Source organism: Manis pentadactyla, chromosome 3 (assembly GCF_030020395.1).
Source record: "Manis pentadactyla isolate mManPen7 chromosome 3, mManPen7.hap1, whole genome shotgun sequence".
NCBI lineage: Eukaryota > Metazoa > Chordata > Mammalia > Pholidota > Manidae > Manis > Manis pentadactyla.
The window spans coordinates 36,862,449-36,881,102 of NC_080021.1; the positions used below are offsets into that span (position 1 = coordinate 36,862,449).

Sequence of the window (18,654 nt, forward strand, 5' to 3'; positions counted from 1 at the left end):
TAGGTGAATAATTTGGTTTTTATTTGCCCAAGTTGATACTGTTAAGAACTGGCAGAACCAGGATCAATCCAGTTATGTCTGAATCCAGAGTAAGTTTTAACCATTATGCTGTATTATCTCTCAAGTATATTTTCAGAGGACTTAGGTATTTATTGTAATATTAAAAATAAATTTTGGGTGATGATAAGTGATACCATGCTTACTATATGAATCAGTGAAACATGGCATAAGCTCTTACAATTTTGCCAAGCAAGCCAGCTGTATCCCCAATGTGCCAGACTGGAAGGCTAAGTCTCTACATTGACAGGTGCACCATGTGTGGCTGTATTCCATACTCCATGATAAACAGAAACAGTAGAATACAGTTGGTCAACCCACAGACTGCCCTGAAAATATGCAGTTGTCTTCAGAGGACTTCAATATTAAGTCCCATATATCATCTTCAAAGTATTTTGAAAGAATGCCTCAGAAGACTAATTTGCAAGTTTTCTTATTTTTACCATCCCCAAATGATAATCATTATTTTATATGTAAAAATCCTGTATGAAGTCTAACAAGAGGGAGAAAAGCACATAAGAAAAGATGACAAGAGGGTTCATTAGACAGTATTTAAAGATTAGACAAACTCATACCACTTTAATGTGTCCAAAAGAATAGTTATAAATGAATTCTCAAGTCCTATTGGAAGGTGCAAAGATGAAAGAAATGACTATTCATCATCTGTCAAATCAATAAACCAACCAATCAACTAAATCTTTCCTGAATGGAATACATGGGCATATATATAAAACAAATTTCCATGAAGCAAAGTCCACTAGCTTCTGAAATAAATGAGTTTGTTCCCATTGGGGAAAAAAATGATCTCTTGGACTATTTAAAAATTTTTGTCAGCAAAGACTGAGATAAGTATGTTGGGTATTACACAATGGCAGAAGCACTATGTTGGAAACTCTTCATGTCTCTAACAGCTTTATCACAAGTCTATTATTCATACATTCATACAGAAACTTTTATTGGGTTTGCCTAATGTTTGTGAGGTATTGTTCATATTGGGAGGTAAGACAATAGAAAGATAAAAATGACAGATGTCCTATCCTCAACAGGTTAACTAATGGTCAACCATGGTAGGTTAAATATATACATAACTAACTGTTATCACAGGGATGCCTGTGATATATTATCACAAATGAGTGCCACAAGAGAAACTGTTATTGTAAAAGAATTGTGAAAACAAAGATAAATTGTGAAAGAAAAGGAGAGAAGTTATTTCTTGGATGAATTTATATTTGCATTGGGTATTGAAGGATGGATAGGTAGTGTACTCAAAAGGGGAAAGAAAGAAACTGTGTTTCAGGCACAAGAATCAATGTGAGCATACACACAGAGGAATAAAAGTAAGAACATGTAAGAAGTGTGTCACTGAGTATGAAAGGCTTAAGTTAAGATAAGTCTAAAAAATAAAGACTGGAATTTTGTCATTATGGTCCCAAAGTCTCAGTGTTTGTGGATTTTTTTTCCTTGACTTTTACTTCCTTAAGATTAGATCCCATTTTTCTACATGGAGAATTAGAATTTGAAAATGAAGCCATACTACATCATACCTTATTATATTAATATACTGACATCTAACATAATAATACACAGGCATGGAAATTCTTTGACTTCAAACTTGATCTTACTTTCATATTTTCTATAAAAATAAAACTTCTATATATAGTAAATTTTTCATCCCAAGAGATACCTGTAGTTCTATTAGGAGTCACTGGCCAGAATATTGCATTTAGTTTAGAATAATAGCTGTAGATTAATTATCCTTATTGGCTTATAAAAATAAATATTGAATATGACAAAAGCTACTGCAGCAGTTTTTTTTAAAAAGCTACTGGTATTATTTATATGGAAGAAGTCATTCCAATTTAACTATTTCTAAACTTTTACACTGAATTTACCTCACTCTCTTAACATAGAGCCAGTGGGGAAAATAATAGAAATATATGTAAAAAGGAGCATAAAAATGAATTTATTCATTACAGCAGCAAGTCTACAGGAGCACTATTTATTTATAGATTTATCAATTGTGGTAATGCCAGAAACAAGAGTTCAATATATAAATGAATGGTAATGGACATTTAATAATGTTTACAACACTATTCTAACCATAATATACTCAATTCATCAATAAAAATGAATCCATATTGGCATCTCTGAATAAGACTTTCTGTGTTATAACAGGGTAGAATAACCAGTCACCACAGAAATACAAATGAACAGAAATTGCTAATAATGATTACATTATAAAGCCAATTAAATTTTGTAAGTCTCTTAAAATTTATGTAAGATGTGGCAGTAAATTTTAATTAATGCTGATCTCCAATTTCATATCAAAGAATGGAAATGTGGAATTGAACTATCAATATTATGAGTTAGCTGAAAAGATCACCTGGTGCTTCCTTGAAAACACTGCTTCCCCTGAAATCCTCTAGTGACAAATATGCACCCTTTTTCATAGGTTGTAATGTTTCTAACTGCTGGCTATTTTTTCTTCAGTATTTCTCTTCTACTTTTATTTAAAAGTTTAAATTTCTTTGCAGCTTATGATTTCTGGCTATGCCAACATATACCTCTCCCTTTTTCTCCTTTCTTCCTTATCTGTTGACCTCATAGTTACTGACTCATTCACTGAGGTTTATAGGAGCTAGCTTACACCTCTTTTTCAATTCTCAATTTTACCATAATTCTATGAGACTTAAGTATTCATTAAGAAGACCTAGGCCAAAATTCTAAATTCTAAAACTTGCACATCACCAGTGATCTTCATATTTATTCTTTTCATCCACTCTATTTTACTCACTCTAATGCTTGTATCTCAGAATTTGTCAACTAATGAAACAGCTCCATCACAAAACCTTAAATTTCAAAGATGAACTCTAAAATTTATCACCCTTCCAGCATCCTAAACTTGCTTTTTTACTACATGATATAATTTTCTAATTCTTGGATTTTCTCTATTTTCCTTGTCTATCAGATCCCATCTGGACTTTTCTTCTTTATTATCTAGCACTGACATTTACACAAGCACCCTCAATTTCTTTCCACTGCTCTTTTCCAACAACCTCATCCATCAAAACTCCCATGCTCCACAAACACTACAGTCTGACTGTGTCTCTGCCCTTGGATTGACTCAGTAGTGTTAGAAAAGATCACACTACTCTCCCACACTGATGTCTCTTGAAATTGTTGGTCTCCAGTCCTCAGCTGGATCTGCAGAGTTATATTTGGAACTCTTCTTCACTCTCTAATTTGTCCTTGATCAGCTGGCTACTTTTCTTATTTTCTTCAATGATTATTCCAGATCTTCAAATCAAGTATCTAATTCAACTTCCAAATGCTTATATTCTTGCCTTGTACATGTTTGAGAAAATTAAGGCCATCAGGCAGTGGCAGCTAACTTCTGAACTCCCTGTCTAATAAATGATCAATTTTCGTATCTGCCTTTGGGTTTGATCCAGTCCATCCACCTATGCTTCTGACACAAACCCCTCTTCCATCTTCAGATTCTTACTCTAGTAGCTCCGTATTCTCAGTACTCTATCTTCAAAGGCTCCTCCTCTTCAGACCATATACATGATACAATCTCAAATCTCTTACTTTCAGTGATCCAACATGCAGACTGAAATCACAAGTATACTCTGGTTTACTATGTATGGAAAAATAGTATGATAGAGAATCAACACTGAATCCAATAATTTTCCCACATTTTTATAAGATGAGTGTATTTACTTATTAACTGAGAAATGTTTCTCTCTCTCTCTCTCTCTCTCTCTATATATATATAGAGAGAGAGAGAGAGAGAGCACATGTGCATGCAAGTGCACAGTTTTAGGCCAACAATCATATATATTTATGTGTAAAGGATAAATTGTGGGCTGAAAAAAAGAGAAAGAAAATCATCACCTTCTCTTGAGAATAAGGTCTGTGTTTTATTCATCTTTAGTATCATAGTAATGTAAAAATGTATGCAGAAATTTTAAAAAAGAGATGAACATTTTATGGAAAGGTGGCTCTTAGGAGTACTGGGATAGAACAAAAACATGCTTTGACAAACTAAACCCTAAACAAATTTCAGCTGCCTTTTATCACCACTATACTCATAATACTTACTCACAATATTTACTGAGAATCAACATAGGTTGTAGATTTCTCTTCTTTTTTTTTGGCAGAGACCTTTCAAGCATTTTTCCAGATATAATTCATATAACCTAAAATTCATCTTCATAAAGTATATAATACACTAATGAACTACTTCAGAGAAGTTGACAACTCATTTTGCATAATGAGCTCAGATTTCTGGGTTATTATTTTCAAAAGATAAAAATTTCCTATGAAACTAATCTCCATAGAGATAATAGCTTAAATTATGGAAGTAGAAATAGGGTCAGGAAGAAATGGACATATTTCAGAGATAATTAAGCATTAGAATCAGTAAGACTTGGTGACTGGAGGGAGGGCCTTGTGCTCAGTGGAGAAAGACTACAGAGGCATTCTGCTCTGAGCAGGTGTGAACACAATGGTGTCATGCACTGACAAAGAAGGTACAAAAGGAGAAGCAAGTTATTAATTTTGGTTACATGTTTGGTGAGGGGTATGATGAGTTTAATTTTACATGCTGAGTTTGGTATGTCCACAGGACAGACAAGAAGATGGCCAGAACAGGACTGGATAGATCTGACAGGTGATTAATGAAGAGATCTGGGCTGGAAATACAGATTTGGAAGTCATCAACATATAGATGTTACCTGAAGCCATGGGAATAGAAAGCACCATCAAGGTAGATTTGCCCAACAAATCAGAAAAATGGTCTTTCTTAATAAACTAATGTAATTATCAAAAGTTAGATAAATAATGAAGGTAGACTTAAAATTATTAGTTCAGACTCAAATCACAAAATACGCCTAACTTAAGATTCACTTTCATTTTTAATGTCTGTTATACAAAAACTTTCATAGATCACAGATGTAGTTAAATCTATCAACCTGAGACAAAAAAAAATAAACTCTCATAGACTAAACCACTGAATTGCATACCCAAGGGGTAAACATCTGTCCCAATTATCTTTCTCATTAATTATGAGGAAAGCACAAGTTGAGATTGGGTTTGGATACAATAATGCAAAATTTGGCTTATTACAGGGTGTGCTTATCAAGCTGACTTTGCACTAACACAAAAATCAAATTCTGGATAGACTACCATGAAAGCAAATTCCTCCAAAACGTACATGACTTGCAATTCTCCATGTCAGAGAAACCTCATTCCCTCAGGCAGAAAGGTGAAGCTGACTGCACACCTGCACTACTCGGACTTTCGGTGCAGCGCTGCAAAGACAGCTTCCTGCTTTCACAGGCCTCGTGCCAGACAGTGAACGTGTCTTGCTGTTTCTGTTGTCTCCTGCCTTTCTCCCCTGTTCAAAGCTCCTCCGCTGGCAATTTCTCTAGCTGAATGAGTTTCAGCTAGAAGGGCCTAACCCAACACATTTGCCTTTTAACAAGCCCTAGGGCATCTATCCCTTCTCAGAGTATCAAAGAGCATGGTCCCAGCTTCCTCAGGCTCAAAACTGCACCAGAACCCATCAGAAAACTAAGAAGTGAAGCAGCCAGAGACTCAAGAAAGCTTATTTTTTGCCAGCTTTTATTTCTTATAAAATAGGCGAAATTTTTCATCCCCTTCAGAGCCTCATTTTAAATGTTTTGACTTCTACAAATGGGGAAGATATACAGTAATTCATGCTAAAAAAAACTAAAGGGAAATATACATTTGATTCAGCTAGTCATAAAGAACTTGAAAACCACATAAATCAGACTCTCAGAACTAGTGGGTACAAATTAAAAACTATTTAATAATTCAATCTATTTGATAATGACGTGCCAACACATTAATTAAGTGTATTAGAAACTAAATAGGTAGAACACAAGAAAAGAAACCAAATGTATAGGGCAAAATAGTTTTCAGGAGAAGGACAAAGGACTATATTACTATTGGGATAAGTCTACAAAAATAAGCAAATTTTACCTGTCATCATCTTGTGAGAACCGCCTTTGCAAATCCTCTTTATTCCACTGTTCTGTTTCTTTCCCTTGCTCAGGCATATCTTGTGTTTTTTCCTTGTCTCCTGATTCTCTGTTTTTCTCCTGATTACACATTTTTGTAATGCCTTTCCCTTTCCCATTCTCATGAATTCTTTCTTCCTTTACTTCTTCCTCCTCAAGAACTACCTCTTCATGCTTATCCCCTTCTGTCCCTCCCTCTTCTATTCCCTTTGGCCTTTGAAAACAACACAAGTCGAAGGCATGCAAGTAAACACAAAGAAAGAAAGAAAAAGTCAAAAAATGTATACAAAATTAAACAGAAATATAATGAAAATTACTAAAACATAAATAAAATGACATCTTTAAAACATTCAAAACATTTTTCCAGTATGTACCAGAGAAGCATTGTGTAATGAACACTTACTCCTAATTCTTTGTAAACCATATTTTTCTGTTACAAAGTTAGACAGAAAAAAGTTGTGGTCACTCCTTTATAGATTATTTCGATGCAATTAGAGTAGAAAAAAATAATTTATCTCAGGTACCCATAAAATCCAGTCAGGTGATAAATGAAAATTATACTAACTTATAATTACATTTATGAATTTTCTTGAGAAACTGAGGACGTTTTCCACGCATTTATAAAAGTCTCAGGAGAATGGAAGAGAGAATCCTACTAAAAAAGTGATATTCTTATGTATTCCGAGTCTCTGAAGTGTACTGAGCTAGGGAAAAAAACAACCCTCCACAATAGTATTTTTCATATCTTTGGGACCATCAAAAATGAAGTCTTCACTTAACCATCATTTTAATTTCAGTGACAATATGGAAACAGAATTATTTCTTAATAGCAAACATAAAAAAATATCTAATGATACTATTTCAAGTAATCTACTTACAAAATTGTTATAAGTTCTAAAAAACTTTTCTGTGCAAGAAGTTTGAAATGTACACCAAAATGTAGTAAAAATATGTACAGAATGTCTTATTTCCTTAATGATATATATTAAACCTTTAGAAAAAAGGGTTTTATGTTTATCCAAAGACAATACTGACATTCTAAAATATTTTTAGAAGAATTTTCCTACTCAAATCCCCTTACTCACCTGATTTTCTTGTTTCCTCTTGGCCGTTCTGACTGGACAGACATGTAGCTTGTGCTGCTGAAACGAGAAGCACTACTAGTCCTTGAAACCGCAGATATATCACTTACATCACTGTCCGAAGATTTAGTGGAAATATTATCTGCCCCTCTATGAGGATCCCATCCTGATCGATACTGTTAACACAGATTGACAAATACGCACAAATTGTCAGTATTACCACACAGAGTAATTATTACCTTCTCCTATTTCAGCACTTTAATTGTCCACAGAGGATACTGCAGAACCCCACTCAGATGCATATAAAACAAAAGTGAATGGCAATTATCCTAAAAGAAAAATTCAATTTATATGAAACCCTTGTTTTTAGGAAAGGCCATTAGAGCATTTTCACCACACCCCAATGGAAGGCCATTAAAACAGTTTCACAACAGCAATGGAAGAACATTTAGGTAAAATCTGGGAAATAAATATTTGGCTTAAAATTAGGAAGTAGAGTTATTTTTATTTTTGAATAAAATTTGAAAGAAAGCATGATAAAGTTACTATTGTAACTTATAAAAACCAATTTTAGTAGGCATCCATTTTCTTTAATCCATTACATTTCACTGAAAACCTAGAGATAATACAAAATCTAATTATTAGAACACTAACTTTTTTTTTTAGAAAAGCCAAGAGAAAAGAGAAGTTTAACTTCTGAATGGTTGCTGGAATTTTGATGAATCCTAGGAATACTAGAAAGAGTCATTATTATTTATAATAGTCCAAACTTCCTGGAATTGAAATACTCAGATAGTTATGTGATACAGCCAGGGTAGGGTGCAGGGTTCTGGGTGTTCGGATGTTCTGGTAAACTGAGAACTATCATAGATGCTTTATGTTAATGATATTGAGACATGAAAAAGAATTGACTTTGGAATCCTAGTAAGGAAAATTTACTAGCTGGATAAACTTGAGCCAATTGCCGAACTTTTCAAAGCCCGTTTATACAATAATAGCAATAATAACTTCCTTGCAGGGTTGCTTCAAAACTTAGAAAAATACATGTCTGGTATCCTGCATAATGTAAATGCAATCAGTATTTTCACTGTTTCATTGTTACCTGACAGCTATTAGTGGGTTAAAAGAGTATCTACTATTAGATTTTTCTTTATTTATATGCACTTCAAACAGAATGCTAAAACATCCTTACTTCATCAAGTTTACAAAGGAGATTTTTCTAATTATAGATACTGACAAATTTCACAAAGCCTTAGAAAAATGATTATCTTATATAAAGCATTTACTGTGACTTGGAGAATCATTACCTAATCAGCAGTTCGGTATCAATAACCATTTACTGCAAATATTAGATAAATAAAAAACATTTTGACAAAGATAAATTGAATGGCAGGAGGGTGTAGTAGAAACATTAAATGATATTCAATGATCTGTTTTTTTTATTTCCGGAATCTCCCAGTATCTAGTTGTCTATTTTTTTAGTTAATAACTGATCTTTTTCTTCAAATGTAAAATAAAGGGACTATTCTTAAAGCTCCATAAAATTTCAATAGTCAAATCCTTAATCTAGAAATAGACATTCAAGTTAGGTGAAATATTGGCCTTTCTTGGTCTATTTAACTTTCTACTTTATTGGATGAACTCTCAATAATCAAAAGAATACAATTAAATTCTTCAAAAGATTCCTGCCTTTTTTCAGGAAATATATGTAAAGAGAACCTTCATGTTTGATTTTAAAAGGAAAACTGCTTATTTATAGGGGATTTATTTGGACATAATTTAATCTATGATATTCTTTTTCAAACTGTCATTTTATAATATCAAAAACAATTTACTTTAAATGACAATGTCTTCAGTCATTGCCTAGACAGCATTTCAGTGGGTGGATCCAACATTATGTGTTAGCAAGTATATATAAATATATAGATGTATTAGAGTATGTTATAATATAACATTATATTATATATAAATGCATAATTAAAATCAACAAACATTTATATTTTATATATTGACTAACATTGGTAATGTTGGATATACATACATATATATATATATATATTTCACCAAATTTATTAAACGTAAATATGGTCTCAAGTTGACTAAATGAAAGTATTTTATTTATATTTATTTTGGACATTTCATCTATATGAAAAATGAATCTTTCAAAAAATTTTTTTAAATGATTAAACTGTTCAATAGATACTGTACTGTATTTGAGGGACTTTCTCATATAATTTATAATAAAAAAGAGAAGCAGTCTGATATTATATATTTTTAAATAATTTATCATTTGATAGAAAAGCAGTTTTATTTTTTTCTTTGGTTTCACTCATGGAATTATTATATCATCTGAATTCAAATAAAAACCATAAGTTTTAACTCTAGGAAATAGTATGGTTATTAATATAATCAAGAGTACATGCTCTGGAGTGACACCGATCATTGGTCTGAATCCTGCCAACATAAAATGATTAGATTTGCAAATGATCTTAGGCTGACTGCTTCTATGAGTCCCAGTTTTAAAATGTGGACAACAATCGTACCCATCTCCTAGGTTTGCTGAAAGGATTAAATATGGTGTTTGTAAAGAACTTAGCACAATATCTGACATATAACAGGTGTTTAATAAATGACAAATGATGGCGATGGTGATGATGATGATTAGACAGTAGCTCATAGTACTGGCTTAGCAGCAATTCCAGGAAAATCTTGGCTTAGCAGCAATTCCAGGAATATCTTTACTGAAAGAAATATTAGGTAGAAATAGCCAATAACAAATATATTATTTTAAGACTATTCTAAGCCACAATAAAAACAGAACTATCATTTCAGAAAATATGTTTATAAATCAAAATTAAAATATTAAAACAAACTTTTCCACTCATTCCTAGTATGTCCTTAGGCCTCAACTTCCCCATTTGGCCAGGTTCATCCATGTACTATTATCTTATGGCGAACTACTAATTCTAACTGCAGGTTGAGGAATAGCTTTTTCATATCAGGAAATATGTGATACATCTTGGCTGACACAGAAGATGTCTCATTTTTAATATTTGTCTCTTTTACTTTCCAAAGCCACCTGGTATCGGTGTATCCCATGTCTTGTGATCAGGTCTTGCTCATTATGTTTTGCTTTCAATTCTGAATCCTAACTGCTTACTTGACTTTAGTAGCTCAGTAGTTAGGATTCTGACTTTGCATTTTCTAGCCTTTGTCTTTTTAGGTCATCATGATTTTTGATACTGTTGCTGTGATTCATAAGTGTATTAAGGCAAATTTGTTTTTTTAAAACACACTTGGCATACAGTGCATTTATTGTTGGCTAAGACTTCTCAGGTAATCTAGTTTGTAAGCTAAATTTTTGGATACCCCAAATTTAAGGGAAGCTATGATTCTACATATTATAGTATTTTGCCTTTTTATAATTCATCACATGCTACCTCTTGTTACAGGTGTCATGTGTATATGTTTGTGTATATGTGTGTTCATGTTTAACGTTCAAACTCTCATTAGAATATAAGCTTCTAAGGTCCAGAACAATATCTTCCTTATCTTCGTAACTCTATTAGCACCTAAGAGTCAAAGATAAGATTTAATTCAATTTAAACTCCAGTTTAGCTTTTGTACCAGTAAGAGAAGGATAAATCCCATTTTAAGGATGGTTGTGAGGAATAAGAGAAATAATATATTCAAAATAAAATGTGCTTAGAACATAACAGCTGCTCATTTCTAGCACGTAATGCAGAAGGTCATTAAATAAAAAGACAATGAATGGAATAGTTCATATAAAGAAAGAATACAAATTAGCTAGAAGCTCTAGTTTGATGATTATGCTCTATTCAAGGCTTATATCAAGTGCATTTATTTCTCTACTTCTAAGCAACTGAGCATGTTTATCTTTGGATATAGCTCAGGTTTCCATGACAAACAGACACATGACAAACAATGAAATTTGTAAAGTGAGAAATAATAGGAAAAACATTTTTATAAATAAAACTTCAGAAGAACATATTCTTTTCCTCCTTTTTCTTCCTCCTCCATTCTTTGTATGTTATGAATCATATTCTGTACTCTTTGTCTATCCCTTGGGTTACATCTATTTAGCCTTAGGAATACTTCCATCTATATTTAGAATATATTTAGAATATAACATCTTCACATATACAACTCACAAACCCAGAAATCAAAGTAATAAATGACCTAATACTGGAGTTTACTTTTAAAATGGTATTTTTTTTTTTTTTGCTTCTCGTAAATGTATTTTTGCTTTTCTTGACGGATGATTAACAAAAGTTATATACTTTAATAGTGAAGTAGAATATGCTAATTATTATTATACCAAGATAATGAGTTATGAATGTGCATAAAAAGTTCACTTCTTAGGAAATGGTAGGTGTTGTCCTGGCACTATACAATAAACAATTAGCACTTATTAGTTTACCGCTGACAGATGAACAGTAAATGATATGCTCATCATTCTCTCTAATGGAGAACAAACAAAGATTTATTGCATAGGATTACACAGTTTCAGCTGAAAATTGGGCTCTGATTGGAGATCATTAAAATCTTGGAAGAGAGTGAGAAAGCTTTTCCCAACAACATTTTTATGTTCTGTACATTACTATTAAGCAGATCATGAACTAGAAAAATTTACAGGAAATTATTATTTTTCAGTATGTTCCAGATTCTAAAGAGTTCCTAAGTGGCCTGGAAAAGTTAATGTTGTCCCTATTTATTTAACATTAGCAGAAAGTAACAGCATGTCAGCAAAGCTCCATTGAAAGGGAAGTTAGGAAAATTTTACAATAATATTCCTGAGAAATCAGTAAATTCTGAAAATACTGAAATTCTTAGGTAATTTTCTAGTTTGATCTCTAATATCTCAGCAACTCAGGCTGTTTGAGTTTTGTACATGAACTTCTCAGACAGAACATGGGGTGGGATTATGAGAGTTCCATTAGGTATTGCCTGTCTTGAATTTATTAAATCTCAGCAGAAAACTACAATTTGTTGTCTAACACTCTGGCCCAAAATTTGATTATTGCAAAATACCTGGCAGTAAGAAAGCCCAAGTTTGAAGAAAAGTAAGTTTTATGCCATCAAGAAGCCCTTGGAGGAATATTCCTATCATATTCAGAGAGAAAACACAATGAGCAGATCAAAAGATATAGAAAGAATAGGGCATACATAATGTTGGGGTGAGGGAGGAAAGGTGGAAGTTCTGAGAAGAGCTCTTGTTATCAGTCTGAGGGTCTAAGGGAGACAAGAACAAAGTAGAGGGAGTCCTGGCACTATGGTGAACTAAATAATTACGTGAGCAAGAAGATGCTCTCATTTTCACCATTCTATTTTTATTTCATACCATGATTCAAAGAGATTTTCTATTGTCTTTTGATAGTATCACAATTACAGGTACTCTCTTTGAGGAGTTATTTCCAGGTGATTTTTTTCTCTGTTCTAGCCAAGTCTCTTATAGTGCCTGATTTCAGTGCTGCACTGTGCAAAAGTCTTTTTGTAAGAGATAATTTTGTTTAAATAGGACTCCTTAGAGAAGGTATTCTGTGATAGGATCTCTACTTGGGAGGGAGAAGACAGTGAGAAAAGGCCACAGAAAATTGAGGGCCAGGTTAAGATTTAGCCTTGTAAATAATATTCTACAAATGATATCTCAGCTAGAAAACTGGGATAGTTTTATCATATGTGTATTTCTCTCTCTCCTATCTTCTTTCTATCTATCTATCTATCTATCTATCTATCTATCTATCTATCTATCTATCTATCTATCTATCTATCATCTATCTTCTATCTACCTCTATCTACCTATCTATCTATATATCTTTCTATCTATTATCTATCTATCCTGCTAGATTATAAACTCCCTGAGGATAATGACTATCTTATTTATTTTACTAGTATTCCCATTATCTAGATCAGTGCCTGGCATGTAGCAGGAACTCAATGAATGTTAATAAATCAGAATGAATGGAATGGTTTTTTCTGGGCTATATACAAGAGTATTATCTCCAGTATGAACTATCAACTCAGAGTATAAAATACTGTGATGATAGCTGAATAGAGTTTAGTAACCTACTCCCTTCATTCTCTGTGGTGGGAATAGGCAGTGGTGTGGGGGGATTTGTTTAACAACCAGCTATCCAAGGAGAAACCATTTTGATTAACGGTTTGCTCATTTCCAAGGAATAGCAAGGCTAATTTCAAGCTACCAAGTCTCTGAATGCCAAGGTGGCGCACACTACCAGTGTGGCATCTGAAAGTAAATGCATTGTTTGTAGGACTTATTAAGACATCTTAGAAGACAACAAGTAAGGAACAATAGATATCATATCTAAATTACTCATCCAGGAGAATCTTTAAAAGAACAGCAAGAACAACTTGAGGTAAAAAACGATAACCAGAGAAAGGGTTGCCATTGGCTTGTAGGTCAAGAACTTACTAAAGAGCCAACTTTCTCTTGGACTGTAGGAAATTTAAGGTTATTATATTATTTTTTCCTGGAGAATTTGTAGAGGAGGAAGTATTGCTGGTACTCAGTTATGACTTTCCCAAAGGTTTGGCTCTGTGGGAACTCTATGTCTATTAGTAATCAGCTGCTCTATGAGCAACATCATCCTTTATTTACTTCCACTGATACCTCATAATTTTCAGAAATGCCAGTTGTGCCATGATTTTCAGTTTTGAGACCTTAGGTGGCTGCAGAGCTCATGCTTTTGCCCTTAAGTGCATTCGCCACTTCTTCCTTAGGACCCATAACCTTCACTCATTCTAATCTCTTTACTTAAACTGTTCTCAGAAACAAAACAGCAATAATATCCTAATTTACCAGCCAGTAGTGTCTTTTTAGTTTTCTTCTTTCTTAGTTTTGCTATTACGTTTAATATTGTAATATTGTGTGGTCCTCTTTGGTTTCTCCTCTATCTCCTGGACTATCCTCATACTCTCCTTTGCTGGCTTCACTTTCCCTAACCTGATTTAAAATTTTATTTTCACAAAATTTTAATCTCTAACCCTCTTTTCTTTTCACTATACATACTGACCCAGGATTATCTACTCTATTATCTATCTACTTTAACTACCATGGAGTGACTTATAAACCCTCACCTTTTGTCCTCACCTTTCTCCCAAACTTCAGACATGTATTTCCAGATGTTAAAAGGACATCTCCCATATGTTGTTTTATAGGTACATCTCAATTTAATGTGTCCAAAACCAAATTTATTCTCCTTTACCCCAAACTAGCTGTTCTTGTATCTCTTATACTCCCTGCATTGATAGGTTTCAATATCCAACAAAAATCTAGAAAATTTGTGAGTTATCTTTGGCTTCTCCAATATTCTCCATTCTAATCAGTCAAGAAATATTACTTAATCATTTTATGGAACCAATATCTTAATATTTAACTATTTGGGGCTTATGATTGGAACCTTGGTCTTTCATGTGGTAATCAGAGTCCATTACACCATTTATTTTTCATAGTAGCTACTGGATGACAACCAGTATTCTTTCTCCTCTTCTGTTCTTTACTAAAAGAATCCAGATTTATTTTGTTAGTCTAATAACAATAACAAATAAAACAACTTAATTTTCCAGGATCCCTGGAAAAACAAGGTTTTGCCTGCTTCCCTCACAGTTTCCTTCCTCCTTCCTTCTCTTCATCCTCTCTCCCCCCTCTTTTTAATATTACTCCTTCCCTTCATCCTTTCCCTCCTTTATTCCTTCCTTATTTATTTTGTCTTTCATTTTATTGTTATTTGTATGGTTGTTTCTCTGGCAATTTCTTTTTCTTTTAATGTTGCAGGACCAGAATCCAGAAATACAGTTGATCAGCTTCCAAAACATCCCAGGTACACACTTCTGAGTTGCAGGAAGAGGAAGTTACTAAGCGTTTCCTGAGATCACAAAATATGCTCATATATACAAAAGGGGACTTAGATAACCACCCTTTAAGAAAAAAGCCTACAGAAGTTATTTGGTGCTCAAACATACTTTTAGTTATTCCGCGCATCACTGAGTCATTCAAACACCAAAATATTTAAAAGCTGAAAGTGACCTCAGAAAGGACCTAATTTAGCTTCCTCATTTTATAGATGAGAAAACTGAGAGTGAAGTGAATTGACTAAGCTTACACAACTTTTTATTATTAAAGTCTTTCTATTTCTTTTCACTTAAAAAAGTTTTGTGAACTCTAATTTCACATGTAATGGGATACTAGGCAAGCATATTTAGAATCTGTCATTTCTTTTTGGAATATTCACATATTATTTTCATCTTTAAGTGTATATTTTAAAACAAAGCTTTTTTTCCTGTATTGAAATTTTGAAAATTAAAGTGATTTGTATATATAATCAGAACACAAAAACAGCATGAATGTCACACTACAATACTACTTATAGATATAATTGGATGGATTTTAAACAATTAAAACTAAAATAATAAAAAAATCCTACAAACTACCTTAAAAAAATGCTTTATATTTTATTGAAATAATCACTTTACATTCTATTTACAATTCAGGTACATCTTTTTTTTTGTTGTTGGCAGAAAATGGAAACAGGCTTAAGAAGTAATGTATTCATACATGATTGGACCCTGAGGACAGAGACATTTGCTGTGACTATTCCTAGTCAGGAAAATGAACTGCAGAGCTGTGCAAATCATAAAATCACAGCCATTTCCTTAGTCAGGAATTTCTACTGAAGTGGTGGGTTTTGGTTTATCCATCAGAATGGAGTTCAAATGTATCTTTTTTTAAATGTAAGTTCGAGTGCAAGTGAGGAAGGGGGCAATATTACCCCTATCTCACACATTACAATAAATAATAAAAATTACTACATTACTGGGCACACCCAAAAGCCACACCAACTTCTGTACCCTTTTACATATAATATTTCTACCTCCTGAACTTATCACCAGTTAAAAATTCCTTTTCTCCTATGAGATATATTCTGAGGGCAGTTATATTATTCCCAGACTGGAGTATTATTTTATAATCTTCAAATGATGAAGAGAAATAATAAAAATTCTATGTTTAGGAAAACACTAGTAAATTTAGTTTTGCTAATTAATAATATCTGTAATCCTTCCAACCGAAGAAAAAATTACAGTTAATTTTTGTGTTAATAAACAAAGCTACTACATAATAAAACTGTAGATATGTTCAAACGGTAATCAACCAAATTATAGATGTGGACCGCACCATGCTGTCCTAGTTGACTAATTGCCCTGACTAAAGGTTTTGAATTAAGTGTCAATTCAAATTTAGCTATTATTTCATGTTAAGTAATAGGCAACAACATTATACATATAAATTTATTCTCTAAATCATAATTATGCCATAAGTTAATTAAAAAATATGTAGATTCAATCATTTGTGCGAATAGACTTAGTAGACAGCCTGATTGATCAGATTACCAAATCAATGAATGAAACAATATTAGATGAAGGAAATGAAATATAGAAAATCTAGTTCAAACCTAATTTCAGTTTTAGGCTATGAGATTAAATGATTTGCTTAATTAATGATGAAGTTGCCTAAAACCCAAGTGCTTATACATAGTAATTTTTTTTCAATGCAGTCTCCAAAGTGCCATATACTGACGTAGTACTTTATAGATTACAGGATTCCCTCAATTTGTACACAGAAAAAAGTTGGATTATGAAGAACTATTGGGCAATTTATCCAAAGTCTTTTCATGTAAGTGGTAGTATCAAAATTAGAATCCAAATACTCCAAATCTTTCTCAATATTATTTCTCCTATGAGTAACTCTGGATAGAAATCAATAATCATATACCCATCAGAAAACTTGCTTTTGACTCTTATGCAATAACCTATCCATACCTTCTCCTAAAGTTCATTTCTTATCCTCATCTTGGTACAAAATGCTTAAAAAATTCACCTCCTCTAAAATTTTTCCCAAAGTATGTCACCCCAACCATTCTAGCTGCCATCTGTGTCCAAATTCATTTACATACAAAAAATCCCTTACTGCTTATTATAGCCAAGACAAAGTGCCTGCCACTGGAGAGACTACAAAGATTAATAAAATATAAGCCCCACTCTCAATAAGTGTGTAGTTTAATATGAAAGATAATAAATAAGCAAATAATCACTACCTCAGATGGACTATGTGAATTTTGGATGTGATAAATACCATGGCTGGTTCAAAAGGTATATGTTCCATTGTTTTGAATATTCTTGTATTTGTTAACTTTTTATTATGTCTATACTTAATCCTTTTAGATTATATGAAATTTGAGTTAGAAATAACCTTCTTGCCCTATTTATCATTTCTTCCTTCCTCATTACCCATATCCTTCTTACTTCTATAAAGCAAGATCTCTCTCCCCTCAGTGACCCATTATCATTCATCCTTCCTATACCCTTAGACAATATGCAGGAAGAAACTATGCTCTTGGCAATAACAAAGACCAAACAGTCCTTTCAACAGTAGGTACCTGGATGCAATTTATCTAAAATGCTTTCTTTCCTTAGTTTTTAGCAATACTATATTGACTTAAAGGAAGAAATTAAAATTTCTTCCGTAATTTATAGTATTCTATAACATGCAAATTGCTTAGTCATCTCAAATGACTTTTTCATAATTAAAAAAATATCTCATTTGTATTTCCTAGCCTGCTATATAGTAGCACGTAGGAATTCACAAATACAGGTAAAGGAAAAGGACCTATGGTTCAATGCATTATGAAATAAAATTACAGCTAAGAAAACCATATTTAAATGTGGTTTTATGACTAAGAAAAGTAGTTTTTAAAATGAACTTGTAAACACAAAAAAAATGTTTGTCTCCTAGCATGTGAAGTTATACAAACAGAAAAAGAAAAGTAACAAAATTTCAATAGATCAAAAAGCCATAAAAAAGAAAGCAATTCTGCCATTTGCAACAACATGGATGCACTTAGAAGGTATATGCTAAGTGAAAGAAGCCAGGCAGAGGAAGACAAATACCATATGATTTCACTTATATGTGGAACCTAAAAACAAAACAAAACAAAACAAAACAGTACTGATAAGTGACTGGTGGTTACCATTGGGGAGAGGTTGGGGTGGGCAGGTGGGCGAAATAGGTGAAGGGGATAAACGGGCACAAAATCTCAATCATAATATAAGTTGGTCATGGGATGAAAGTGCAGCATGGAGAGTACAGTCAATGGTTCTGTAACATCTCTCCATGTTGACAGGTTGTAACTATACTAACTGGGGTGAGCATTTAATAAAGTGTGCAACTGCCGAATCACTGTGTTGTATATTTGAAACCAATATAACATTGTATATTAACTATACTTCAGTTAAAAAAAAGTTTGAAACAAAATTGCTAGTTAGTTGCCTTACAATCTCTATTGACACCATAATCAAATATGCTTTCATAATGCATTAAAATGATAATTTAAAAGGACATTAATTAATGTGTAGAGATATGTATGGCTAAA

At 32.8% G+C, this 18,654-nt stretch overlaps 1 protein-coding gene across 43 annotated transcripts in view; it reads right to left on the minus strand.

The window, feature by feature from the left end:
• RIMS2 (regulating synaptic membrane exocytosis 2) overlaps positions 1–18,654 on the minus strand; it is a 578,477-nt gene that overhangs the window by 113,551 nt on the left and 446,272 nt on the right. For 19 of the 43 annotated variants that reach the window (XM_036876382.2, XM_036876380.2, XM_036876409.2 and 16 more), the window contains one exon: positions 7,190–7,362. The exons of 18 other annotated variants lie outside the window; for them this stretch is intronic. In XM_036876382.2, the coding sequence (XP_036732277.2) occupies positions 7,190–7,362 (173 nt within the window). Of the gene's footprint in view, positions 1–6,066; positions 6,319–7,189; positions 7,363–18,654 lie in introns of all 43 variants that reach the window. 6 more of the 43 variants (XM_057497834.1, XM_057497836.1, XM_057497833.1 and 3 more) reach the window with 1 other exon arrangement.